Consider the following 13,000-nt stretch of genomic DNA (forward strand, 5'->3'; position numbering starts at 1 on the left):
GCACATGCTCAGTATCAATCGGGCGGGATGTCCGGATCGGGTCAAAGTGACGGTCAGAGAGAGTCAGAGTGAACCCGAGCGGACACGACACCGGGACCGGAAACCGGATGTTGACCACGCGGTCAAACAGGACGACGGCGGTTTCATTAGCTAAAAGGAGTAGCAGCTCCGCGGCTAACCGAGCTAACAGAGTGACGGCAGTTAGCATCAGTTAGCATTAGCTCACTCTAGCAGCACGTTTAAACGTAACGTAAGTCGCCTACAGCTTTAGCCGAGCTTAAGAAGAAACGTGAAAATACTTCGTCTTCCTCGTGTCTAATGTTGGCTGCTGTCGGCCATCACGTGACTTACCAAGTTAATAAACAACATGCAGTGCCGGCGTGTCGCAACAATCGTTTCCAATTTGCTCTTTATGAACACACAAATTTAAAGAAAAATATAAAATGACCTTTAGTTTTTTTTTTACTCTTTACATAAAACAGTATTTCAGATCAACCCATCAGATTGTAAAAGGATTCAACGTCATTGTTCAGTTTAATCAAATCTCCATCTGTGGATAAAAATGTCACGTTATGTGGTCCACGTAAACACATTCCCTCTTCATGCAGTTCGGTTCGTCCTTCAGAGGAAATGAAATCAACCCTGAGTCAACACTCTGAGGGTCAAAGTGTCTCATTCAAACCTCCAAAATGTCTTTTTCTGAAGGAGCAGCTTTTCACAATCTCGTGCTCTTTGACAAGCATCCCTTCAAACTCCTGATGTCTTTGAGGAGAGGAGCAGTTCATGTGTCCTGATGAAACGCAGCACCTGGATCAGTCTCTGTTGTAGTTCCACGTGGATCTGAATCACATCCTTTAGGCCTAAAGCGCTCGGCGTCAAATCTCTCCACGTTATCAGATGAACACCTGAGCGCGCTCCCAGCCAGCGCAGCAACACCTGTGTTCTCATGTTCCCTCGTTTACGTTGTGCTCTCAGGCGTTCCAGCGGCAGGTCCATGAGCGTCTCACTCAGCTGGAGCTGGTCAACAAACAGTATCGCCGCCTGGCCCGGGAGAACCGAACCGACGCCGCCAGCAAGCTGAGGCTCATGGTCCACGAGGGGAACCGGAGGTGGGACGGCCTGCAGAGGAGGGTGGCTGCTGTTCTCCGCAGACTCAAGGTGAGGCTCAGAGGTCAGAGGTCAGAGATAAAATCATGGCGGGTGTTTAAGGCTGCGTTTGAAACTCCAGCTAACAGTCAGACGGCAAACATCAGCGCGTATCAAACCTTCACGGCTGATCTGTGCAGCTTCTCTCCTGCTCTCAGCGCTAAGCCGCAGGATTTAGGTCACCTCTCAGACGGTGACGAGGCGTCACGTGGGCAGGAAGCTGTTTTTATCGTGGCGCTGAGCAGATGGACGCCGTTCCTGTTGCTGAGGTCATGTTCACATCGTCAGACCAGGGCCAACTGGTTTCATTTGACTCGTTCAGCATTTTGACTTTCTTGTTTATGTTAAATGTGACTTAAAGTGTGACTTAAAGCTCAGAGCTGATATTTTATCTTCTTAGGGGAGAAATAATATTTTTTGTTCTGATTAGATTAAAAATCAGTTTTCAGAGGGCTTTTCGTCCCGTGTTGGTCCATCGACCCACTGAAGGGTCTGAGCGTTTACCAAGCAGGACTTCCTGATGTTAGTGAAACATTCTCAGATGTTTTCCCATGAAACTCACACATGGAATCAACAACGTGCAAAGTTATGACAGCAAAGTATAAACGATATCAGTGTTACGATGTCCGCCCTCTGCTCGCCGCTCCTGCAGCACTTTACCTCTCAGAGGGAAGACTTCGAGGGAACCCGTGAGGGCATCCTGGTCTGGCTGACAGAGATGGACCTCCAGCTCACCAACGTGGAGCACTTCTCCGAGAGCGACATCGAAGACAAGATGAGACAGCTGAACGTAAGTCTGCTGCTGACGCTCCGCCGACATTAAACGTTTCCCTGTCCGGATGGATCCGTGGCTGCTGGACACTCGCTACACGATCAAAATGTCTTTTCCCTCCCTCATGTCGACCTCTGCAGGGCTTCCAGCAGGAAATCACCCTGAACACCAACAAGATCGACGCCCTGATCGTGTTCGGGGAGAACCTGATCCAGAAGAGCGCTCCGCTGGACGCCGTGCTGATCGAGGACGAGCTGGAGGAGCTGCACTCCTACTGCCAGGAGGTGTTCGGCCGAGTGGCTCGCTTCCACCACCGGCTCGTCAACAGACGCCCGGTCAGCCCCACAGCCGCCAACGCCTTCACAACGCGCACACACATCAGGAGCCACAGCTGACACAAAGCTCACCGTCCTGCTCGTGTCTAAATGAACTCCTGGCTGACGGAGAGACGCGTCACCAGGCGATAGTTTTTGGTTCTTACTGTCGTCATCTTCTTCAATGTTTTTTAAGGTTCTGGAGGAGGAGAGGGAGCTGTCAGACCGGGACACGGACCTGGACGACTCGCCTGACCTCACCAACGGGACTTGCTGGAGGGAGGCAAGCAGGAAGGAGGTGGAGGTGGAGGAGGTTCCAGCTGTAGGTGGAGTTTCGGCTGGACGGCAGGCTGTGTGTCACCTCCTGGCACCTCCTCTGGAGCGGTCGGGACGAGAGACCCCCGTCAGCGTGGACTCCATCCCGCTGGAATGGGACCACACGGTCGACGTGGGAGGATCTTCATCGCACGAGGACGACGAGGACGCCACCTTCTTCAGCGCTCTGTCAGGTAACGGTTTAGTAACGCACCGTCAGTAATCTGTCACAGGTTTTATCTTGTGTCGTCATGTCGTAACAGAAGTAACGTGTGATGGGAAAGTCTCCTCGGCGGCGAGCTCCAGTCTGAAAGCTGACAAAAAGCCTTCATTAGCACCGACATGAATTCAGATGTCTCAGATTTGAGGTCGTCGTGCTGAACTGGCAGACTCGGCAGCTCACGGGTCTTCACTGCAGACTGTTCTCAGTCGGTCCTGGCAGCTTGTGGGTTCCTCAGTTTACAGTAAAGTGTGTGAAGTTTACTGTAGCAGGAAACTTGGCGGTGGTGAAGCTACTGAAGGTGATTTGATGTCCCTGAAAGTTGATTTCCAGACTGCAGTGAAATCAGCTGATGCAGTTTGGCAGATGGTCAGAGATGATGTGAAATACTGTCGCTTTGTAGTTGAAACAACCAAAACGGTCCTTCAGGAATCTGTTTGGTGATTTTCATTATCGGCAGCAAATCCCATGAAAAGACCAGATTCAACAGTGAATGTGACCTCTGGCTGCCACAGTGAGTGTGCTGTGTCCTCTTCCTCTGTGGTCCGTGAACACATCACGTGCCGAGCTCGTCCTCACAGAGCACAGCTGCTGACGTGAACTCTCTCTTCCAGATGTGGCGGCCTCAGAGAGCTCAGAGTCGTTCGTTAAAGCCGCCGTGAGAGCAGTGAAAGCCGCGTCGGGTAGGCGCTCGGCCTCCTGCGTGATTCTGCCTCACTGAGTGCTTATGGACTCGCATCCCGTCTCCTAGCAACCCCAAACCCGCCCCTCACTGTGCGCCACCGCGGCTCGTCATTCACTTTGCAGAGCCAACCTTTTCATGTGAAAACATGAAACTTGCATGATGTTGCACTGGATGTTGTGCATGTTTGTGCTCGTGTGCAACACTTTGTGTCAGTCTGAAGAGAAACGGCCTTTGTTTTCCTGTGCGCCCTCTCTCACTTTCCCTTTGGTCTGTCCTCAGTGAAGTCAGTGAGCGACCCGCCCAGCTGGCACCAGCCCGGCTCGCCGGAGAGGAAACGAGTTCCCCGGGGGATGATGGGAGGCCTGAGCCCGTCTCCCACACACACCAGCAGCACTCCCTTCCCCCAGCGGCAGCAGCAGGGCTACGTAAGGACACGCACGTCACGTGAAGTTTCGCGGCGAGCCGAGTCTGTTCGGAGTGTTTTACTGTTCTGTGTGTGTTCAGGCTAAGCTCATGTCGGAGTGCAGCGGCAGCATCGACAGCGTGAAGAGGGTCAAGCTGATGCTGAACGACGAGGAGGAGCTGGAGGACCCGGGGCTGACCAGCAGCACTGCCGACAAACACACCAGCACAGGTAGGCTTCCAGACCCGCAGCAACGGGTTCCTTCAGCGTCCTAACTGTAATGTAACTGGAGTGTGTTGTCAGCTGTGACCAAAGGGGGACATGACTGAACCTCCCTCAGGAGACTCTGGACTCTTACAGCATATTGTCAGTCCTCACAGATTGTTGAGGCGTGTGTGGGTGAGCGTAGGTGGTCAGGATGCACCAATAGTCCTCTAGTTTATAAACACCTGAACTATTGTATTGTATTTGGAAAGTTCACACATTTGGGACACTTGAACTTATTGTTCTATCAGCACTGATGCAAAGAAGTCCTGTAGAGGCTGCTGATCTCCTGTGCGAGCGTCTTGTTCGCCCAGCATTCACACAAACCCTCTGCAGTGATGTGGCGATGCTGCGTTCAGCGCCTTCAGTAACAACCACAGTCACTTAACCAGTGGTAGAGAAAGCTTGGAAACACTCAGACGCTCAGATCCAGGGTTCATGTGGACAGTGAAATGTGTGTCGCCGCTCTGCAGGTGTGATCGAGCGCTGGGAGCTGCTGCAGGCCCAGAACTTCCGCCGCGACGACACGGACATCAGGCAGGACCTGGAGCAGTGGCAGAAGCTGAACTCTGACCTCTCCGACGTCACTTCCTGGTTGGGCAGGGTGCTGCCGGAGCTGGAGAGGCTGCAGCGGATCGCGCCGTCCACCAGCGTCCGAAACTTCGAAGTCAGCATCAGCAAACTGAAGGTAGAACACGGACACGCCTCTAAAACCTTTTCAGCTGTCAGACTGGAGGGAAGACACAAGCTTTGTTTTTGTAGGACTCGTTTTGGCCACCAGAGGCTGACGTGCAGCACTTCACCGCGTTCACGTTTCTCTTTTTCTTTTCAATGTCACATCAAATAAACAAAACCACAACACTTGTTTTCATTAACTACAACACGTCGAGCCCTGACAGACTCGGTCCATTTAAAAGGAAGCTTTAAACTCAGCAGAATTCAGAACTGAAATCAGTTCCTGCAGTGGTTTCACACGTGACTGCAGTGAAAGCAGCTTGTTTTGTTTCCCACTGGAACAGAAGTGAAGGATGAGAGTTTGTGGTTTCAGGCGCTTTCAGGCGACGTTTGTCTCCTCTTTGTCCTTTGTCCAGGAAATGCAGAAGACCTTCAACAGCTACAAGTGTCTGATGATCTCCGTCAACCTGAGCAGCCGTCACTTCCTGCGAGGCGACAGCGCCGAGCTGCGGGAGCTGCAGGAGGCCCTCAGCTCGGCCAATGACAGCTGGACGCAGGCCTGCGGCGGCCTGGAGAGCTGGGAGAGGAGGCTGCACTCTGCACTCATTCAGTGTCAGGTCAGAGGAGGAGGACGAGGACGAGGAGACACGTCCTACAGAGTTTAATAAGCGCCGTTCGGCTCCTCTGACCTCGTGTTCTTCTTCTCCTGCAGGAGTTTCATGAGACTCTGCACTCGCTGCTGCTGTGGCTCGCTCGGGTCGAGAACAGACTCTGCGCTGTGAAGGTCGGCGACCCGTCGACGCCGCGCTCCGTCCTCCTGCAGCACCGAGACACGCTGACGGTGAGCAGCCTGTCCACTCCTGTGACTTTCAGTGGGCTGAGATGAGCTTTTACTGCCTGACTAACAGCACAGTCAGCAGGAAGGAAATACGCTGACGTCATGTTTTGTGTTGATTTTTAATCAGTAGTTTACGAGCAGAGATTTGCGGTATCATTTATATCAGAAGGTTCTTTTTAGCACGCACACACACGCACGCACACACACACACACACACACACACACACAGAGCCAGATGTCAGAACTGCATTAATTTCCCCGTCACCCACACATACTTTAGGACAGTGTGATCGGTGTTTGAAGTTCTTATTTCTGCTGTACAAGCAGACACACACAAACAAATGAGACAAAACACTTCAGTGTTTAGATTTCAGGTTGGAGGAGGAGATTGGAGAAGCTTTTTATTCACTTCTTACAAAAGTGTCTTCTCATGTTGACGACCTGTTTTGTCCAAAATTAAAATAATAAAAGTTTAGTTACAGTTTGCTTCACTGACAGAGAACCAGTATGAGTATTTTACTGCCTGCCTGAAACCTCGTTGTGAGCGATCAGTACTCTGTCAGCGAGCTCTAAGCGCCGCCGTCGGTCTGCGTCCTGACTCCTGTGCTCTCTGTCGCCCCCTGCTGCAGACTCTGCAGGACGAGCTGTGTGGCCGCCAGCGGCAGGTGTCCTCGCTGCACGAGATCTCCTCTCGGCTCCTCCTGGAGGCCACAGGAGAGGACAGCATAGAGGCCAAGGAGAAGGTCCACGTCATCTGCAACAAACTGCGTCTCCTGCTGCGTCAGGTGTCCTCTGAGCTGCTCGCGCTGCAGGGGAGGCTGGTAGGTCCACTTCTGCCTTCATAAAGGCTGTTGCTCCTCCTCCTGACGGCCCTTTAATGAGTTAAGCTCAGGGTAAATCAGAACAGGGTCATAATTTGATATGGTTCTTTGGTATTAGTTATATATATGTATGTGTTTATACAAAATCCTTATAAACACTTTAAAATCCTTTATTCCTTATAAACACTTTATCCTTTAAAATTAGACTTCCCAAAAGCATCTGTTTTTAATATACAATTACAATTGTGCAATTCAAAATATATAAAGCGTGAAGTTTCTGATAGGTGAGAACTGAATGAAGATTGTCTTGTGTTTTCAAAGACGTCAGCCTAAATGGAGCCAAATTACTAAGCTTGTTCCTGGAAAATATGAGGAAATCATCAGTGCAAAATAAAACCAGACCCTCAGTTTTATGGTCTTGTTGCCACAGTCCACTTTAACAAATCATGTTTTACAACCCGTCCTCCCAGCATCAGCTGGTAATGAAGAGGTAAAGGAGGTACATGTGAATCTTATGGAAAGTTAGATGAAGTCCTCTGAGACAAACCTTTGGAGCTACAAAGCACCGTTAATAACCTGATGCGTCGTGGGGATCGAGTACTCGGGACGTCTCTGATAAAATCCTGACACGGCAGACACACTGTGCCAAAAGTCACCTGATATTTATTGTTTTTGCAGGATGGATTTATTTGCCTTATTTGCTTGTGAAGTTCAATGTGTTAGAAAAATATTTTTGTATTTTCAAAGCACATTTGTAAGACATGTTTGTTAAGTTTTGGCAGAGAATTAACTCCATGCAAACTTATGATTTGGAGCTTCACACACTGACTTGACTGGCAGCAGTGTGTCGCCGCACGCACGCCGTGTGTCGCCGCACTCGCCGCGTGTCGCCGCACTCTGACTCAGGCGTTCAAACATTTACTTCCCTGTGTGTGCCTCACAGGGAAGTAAATGCTAAACAAAATGAAAAGGAAAGTACGTCAATCAAGTGTTGTCATTCCTTTAAACAAACAAGGCGGCGTAAATGAGATGCTGTCAGAGTTAAAGTAGGTCAGCACGTGATGTGTGTGACGCTGAACTGGTTCGGTCAGTCCGATCTGATGCTCTGTTTGCTGTGTGTGATTCAGGAAACCTGCTCAACCGGCTCTGAAACGGCCGACGTCGGACTGGGATCGGTCAGCGCTGCGGCGCTGCAGCACAAGGTACGCCTGAGCGTGTGACATTAACACACCGAAGCTGCTCGCTTACAGCGAACCCTCGTCATCATAATGAAGAAAATAAAAGTTCTGTTGTAGCTGATAAACAAAGGTTAAGTGGAGATGGGGCCAGTTTAATCTTTTTAATTGAAATCTGGAAGAATGCATCAGTAATAAGAATATCATTTGTTTCCGAGGTTTTTTTTAGAAGAAAAGTCATATTGTCCAGGGGCGTGTCCACAAGGGGGACCTGGGGGTGGCCTGCCCTGAAATCTGATTGGCCACCCAAAATTATCCTAAAATATGAATGGCTGTTGTTAGCTTTAATCTTAAAGTTCAGTGAAGACCGTAGCGTGAGGCAGACCTTTTACCTGTTTTGGCGTTTTTATGAGGCCACATTACATTTCAGAAACATGCAGAAACCCCTCGTTGTTTGTAAGTTGTCGGACGTTGACACCTTCTTCCTGTGTCTTCCTGCAGGAGGAGGTCGGCTTACAGGCGGCTGCACGTGGACAACCAGCAACCAGAAGGTAACTTTCTAAATGTCAGGTTTCAGTTTCTCCATCCGTGTTGCTCGATTTGTTGCAGGGACTATAAGTCAAAGAAATCAGCTTTTTAGTCATTTGGGTGAAGTGACACAAAACCACAGACTTCAGTGTTTCCTGTCCTTTTAATAACTTCTTCCAGAGCTTTCAACTTTCTCACAGTCATCCTCTGCAGCAGGCATATGGAGGACTTGAGATGCAGTTGAAAGGTCTGAAAAAGCTTTATTTAAACGACATCTGTTCACCTGCAGGGAGGAGAGGAGGGATTCTTCCCCTCGCCGGCCCCTCTTCTACCGGGTCCTGCGAGCTGCCTTCCCCCTACACCTGCTCCTCTTCATGCTGCTGGTTCTGGCCTGCCTGGTGCCCCTGTCTGAAGAGGACTACAGCTGCACGCTGTCCAACAACTTCGCCCGCTCCTTCTACCCGATGCTGCGCTACACCAACGGCCCTCCGCCCACGTGAAGACACTGAGGTTTGACTCATTTAGAGTGTTAAGCTCAAAGACGCCTTCTCCCTCCCACAAACGAAGCAGCACTGCCCTTCACACCCGAAGGCCTCATCTTAAGTGTTTTTGACTAAATTTTATTGATGTGTTTAATATTTATTGTCTGTGGAGCTCCATGTTTTAAAAAAAAAGAAGCCATATCACTGATTTATTTAAAAGTTTTTTATATATAGATTTCTAATGTCCAAATCAAACATCTTCAATATACGGTGCAAAGAAAAAAAAGGTTTATTTTAATACCTACAGGATATTTTCATTTTTTGTACTTCCGCTGTAGTCTGTGGGGTCTAATTTGAAGGATAAATGACCGTTACCTACCAAAGCTTCCAGAAATCGAAGAGTACACTTGCCATTTCCTACCACTGCAGCTATTTTTACATAGAAGGCAGCCACTTGTCGACAGCACATTTTGTACATAAAAAGACTGAAGTGTTTTGTTTTTTGCCGTTTTAGAGGTATTTAAAATATAAAGATCTGTTTTTTAAAGAGACGATGCCCCGTGCAGACTTGCCTTTCTGTAGCCAACAGAACTACCATAACGTTATCAGATACTTGTAATGGTGTTATTGATGAATTTTGTATATAAGGGCAACCGTCTGAGAATGAAAAACAGGTTTTCTGTGTGTGCACTGAAACCTTTGAAAGTTATTTAACATGAAGCAGTAGTGTCAAATGCTTTTATATTGTATATGCTGGCTTACTGCACTGAATTTACTGATATTTTCTTACGATTATGTAAACTTCATGGCCAGCATTTTAGAGGTCTTGTTTTCAATATTTGAGATCATTGAACCTAAATTTTTGCAAAAAAAAAAAAAAAAAAAAGTCCTCAAATGAAAGCCGCGCTAAGTCGATTGTGACCACTAGGGGGCAGAAAGAATCACATTTGGTTAATATCGATGAAGCAACATTAGCTCTAGTAGGAAGTCGTGCATTGAGACGGCAGCAAACTCACTGCTACTTTGGCTGATTAACAAGACATCAAAATCTAAACTGCAGTCATTGAAGAGTATCTGTCGTCGATAACACACCCAGTGCAGTCCAAGTTGGCCCATGCAACCTAAAACATGAACGTTCAAACAGACCGATTTTAAAACACACAATTTGTTGTTTATACTGTAATAACTCGGGGCATTTACCTGTTTTTGAACAGTCTCCTGTCAAATGGAACATGTTAGACTTGGGGTGGAACATGAATGTAAGTGATCCTTGGGGCACTAAATGTAGCTGTGCACCAGCACAATCAGAGATGATTAAGTGGAGGTAATTGATATCGTTAATGCTGTTGATCCAAATGTTCAAGCGTGTATGATTTGATTTGAAATTCAGTGTATGATACCAATTTGTACATAATCTCCACCTCACAGTCCGAAGGGCAGCAGAACAGAAGCAAACAACAAAGTGTGTAAAGTTTGATTTATTGTGTGAACTGTTATTTATGGGATGTACAGATTGTCATTTCTTATTGACAATAAACCGTGTTTGCCATGATCCGAGGCTGCATGTTTACTGTGTGGCTGAGTTAAAGAGAAAAGAACTGGCTGAGAGCTTTGCCTTCAACCAGATCCGAGATACGAGCGTGCGTCGTGTGCACCAACTGCCCGTAGAAATATTTTCAGCATCAGATCTGGATGAGTGTGTGTGTGCATGCAAGTACAAGCCACAGACATTAGGAAAGAAAAGGACACTGAACACACATCTATTAGCAGTGGTTGGATAATCTGGAACCAACGTTGAATTTACACTGGCAGCAAAGTGGCACAGCACATAAAAATGACCTAAATGATGCGTTTGGAGCAGCTTATCCATGAATTTGTTTGCCAGCTCAAGACCTGACAATTTGGAATTTGGAACTTGGATGGCACCAAATAATGTTTTTTTTTTTTTTTCCAGAGAACAGAGGCATAATGAATAAGAACATTAACAACACCACAGCAAACATCAAAGTCCAAAAGGCAACGCTTTCGTGTGAGAAGGCAAATAGTTTAAGGACCTGACAGCCAACAGCTCCTCCTGCGTCTGAAGCCAACAACAACCAAACAAGCCAGTTCTGAACTGATGAATTGTTGTTCCTATTCAGCTTCTTCATGTGTTTTCCATTAGAGAAAGAGCATAAACTACTGCCAATGATGACACTAATGATTCCATCGTGTTTAGTTACTTGGTTGAATAAGACTACCAACACTTTGACAAAGCAAAACCGAGTCTAAAGGAAATATAAAAACGCACATACATTTATCTTCTTTTGTTTAGACTGAGGATAAAGTTAGAGCAGCAGAAGAAAATAAGGGTGACCAAATGTTTACCACATGTAAATCTACCGTATAAATCCCTGATTATTTTGAGTTTGTCTAAAAATCGTTGGGACTGCTCACATTCAGCGTGGTTAAGAAAAGCCTGCAGGTCCGAGGTCAGTTTAAAAGATTTGTCTCAAACTATTTGTTGGAGCTAAAATGACCACACTGTGCATCACTGCTGATCTGGTCCACGTTTAAGCCTGCATTTAAACAGTTTGCAAAAGCGAAAATGTAATGCAATTTAAGCAGATTAGCTTGCTTCACAACACACAGATGTTAGCACATCATGCGTTAGCGTTCTAACATTCAGCATGTTAGCTTCACTCATACAGTACTGCTGAAACCAACCAGAGCCAATACAGATTAAACTCATCACGGCCAGACAAATCCGCCTGTTATTAAGGGGGAAATGGTGATACAGCATCAGTCATTAGCTTTATTCACCTGGAGAGTCCTGTCCTGTCATCACTGTCCACACTAAATGAACACTTGGGTCAGATTTCATGTTGTACAGTCTACAAGCAACGATTCAGACAAGAACGCAAACCACTGTTTTTGTTTCATTAATAATGAAATTCAGAGAAATGCGCTAACAGTAGGTAGCATGTAGCTTCATAGACTACAGTGAGGTGAAGTTAGCATGTTAACATACTAATCTTTACACATGATGTTTAGCATGGTAACATGGTGACATTAGCATGCTATAACTACTGCTAAAGTAGACGGACATAACTTCCTTTATTAGTTTTTTAATGTTATCATGACCTTTACATGCAAACACAAGTAAATAAGCATTAAGTTAATTTTTTTTTTTCCTGTTTTAAAAACACTCTTATGTAAGGTGTGGCATGTTAGCTTGTTACAATGTTAGCATATAGCTTACACTGAGAAGTTAGCAGGTCACAATGGTTAGTAAGTTAGGATGACAGCATGTGTGTTAGCAAGTTATTTTTTTACAGGTTAACTTTTTATGAGCTTAAGCTGACCGAGTTAAATCAGACTTGTTTCAATACTTTTAAATCCATTTTTAAAAACCCGCAGGTACACTCACTTTGGTGTCGGTGTTTAATCGGGTATGTTTGGCTGTATGGTTTGTTCTGCACCAGAACTCTCTTGAAAAGGCGATTTTAATGGGAACTACGCTGATCAAATAACAGTTAAAATCTTTTCGGTTCTGCTGGTGCCAAGTGTTAGCTAAGAACCTGTCTGTGCCACATAACGCCTTGTGTAAATCCAGCCTTAGTTTAACTACAAGAACAGAGAAGAAAGCCTCTGTTAACAGTCATTTTGTTGAAAGGCCACAAACTGCTGCTTCTTGACTGCACTAACACTCATAGTTTGTACAAAGACTGTAGAAAATTCCTAGATGAACAGGCACTGATTGATACACCAAAGTACACAGTAGTAGTGAAGGAGAAAGACACCACAGAGAGATGGAAAACACTGCCCCTCTTTTGTTAGCCGTGTGCTGCCCACATGCACCTCTCAGTGCGTCACTGCAGGTGGACTGTGGACGGCTTGTTCTGGATGTTACACCGAGGTGAAAAAAGAGAAATACAAATACCAGATATCAAAAAAGAGCTCAAACTGACTGGCAGAGGCTCAGCGACGTCCTCATGAACACCCGCTGTAGTGCACATTCACAAGAAATATGTACGCACACAAAATATACATTCAATCAAAAACTTTTTTTTTTCCAAAGACTAAAAACATCTGAACAAGAGAAAAAAACCTACTTCACAACAGGACTGTTTTATTGTCCTTTTGTTTTTGTTTGTTTCCTTTTCTGGATCTTTGGGGAATGAAACGCCATTCGAGTTCAGTCTCAGTCTGTCGCGTCTACAGACCTGTGGCTAAGGCGGCTTCCATGACGCCTCCGTCAGGGCTGATGTAGTCTGCTGGTTCCACTGACGGAGCTCCACCTCCGGCCTCCAGGGGCCACTGCTCCACGTGGGGATAACTGTGAGCAAAGAGCCGACAGGAGGTCAAGTGAAGAAGAGCACA

At 46.7% G+C, this 13,000-nt stretch overlaps 2 protein-coding genes across 14 annotated transcripts in view; one reads left to right on the plus strand and one right to left on the minus strand.

The window, feature by feature from the left end:
* Positions 1-10,190, plus strand: part of syne2b (spectrin repeat containing, nuclear envelope 2b) — an 87,679-nt gene extending 77,489 nt beyond the window's left edge. For 7 of the 9 annotated variants that reach the window (XM_046413728.1, XM_046413735.1, XM_046413733.1 and 4 more), the window contains 13 exons: positions 976-1,158; positions 1,799-1,936; positions 2,059-2,253; positions 2,429-2,741; positions 3,732-3,877; positions 3,957-4,086; positions 4,593-4,807; positions 5,211-5,411; positions 5,507-5,635; positions 6,262-6,453; positions 7,581-7,655; positions 8,130-8,179; positions 8,446-10,190. In XM_046413728.1, coding sequence (XP_046269684.1) covers positions 976-1,158; positions 1,799-1,936; positions 2,059-2,253; positions 2,429-2,741; positions 3,732-3,877; positions 3,957-4,086; positions 4,593-4,807; positions 5,211-5,411; positions 5,507-5,635; positions 6,262-6,453; positions 7,581-7,655; positions 8,130-8,179; positions 8,446-8,656 — 2,178 coding nt within the window. In that variant the 3' untranslated portion in view covers positions 8,657-10,190. Of the gene's footprint in view, positions 1-975; positions 1,159-1,798; positions 1,937-2,058; positions 2,254-2,428; positions 2,742-3,381; positions 3,669-3,731; positions 3,878-3,956; positions 4,087-4,592; positions 4,808-5,210; positions 5,412-5,506; positions 5,636-6,261; positions 6,454-7,580; positions 7,656-8,129; positions 8,180-8,445 lie in introns of those variants that run through there. The other 2 variants (XM_046413732.1, XM_046413737.1) reach the window with 2 other exon arrangements.
* Positions 9,582-13,000, minus strand: part of LOC124072358 (estrogen receptor beta-like) — a 92,534-nt gene continuing 89,115 nt past the window's right edge. For all 5 annotated transcript variants that reach the window (XM_046413751.1, XM_046413749.1, XM_046413750.1 and 2 more), the window contains one exon: positions 9,582-12,956. In XM_046413751.1, coding sequence (XP_046269707.1) covers positions 12,836-12,956 — 121 coding nt within the window. In that variant the 3' untranslated portion in view covers positions 9,582-12,835. The remainder of the gene's footprint in view (positions 12,957-13,000) is intronic.

This window comes from Scatophagus argus, chromosome 15 (assembly GCF_020382885.2).
Source record: "Scatophagus argus isolate fScaArg1 chromosome 15, fScaArg1.pri, whole genome shotgun sequence".
Classification (NCBI taxonomy): Eukaryota; Metazoa; Chordata; class Actinopteri; family Scatophagidae; genus Scatophagus; species Scatophagus argus.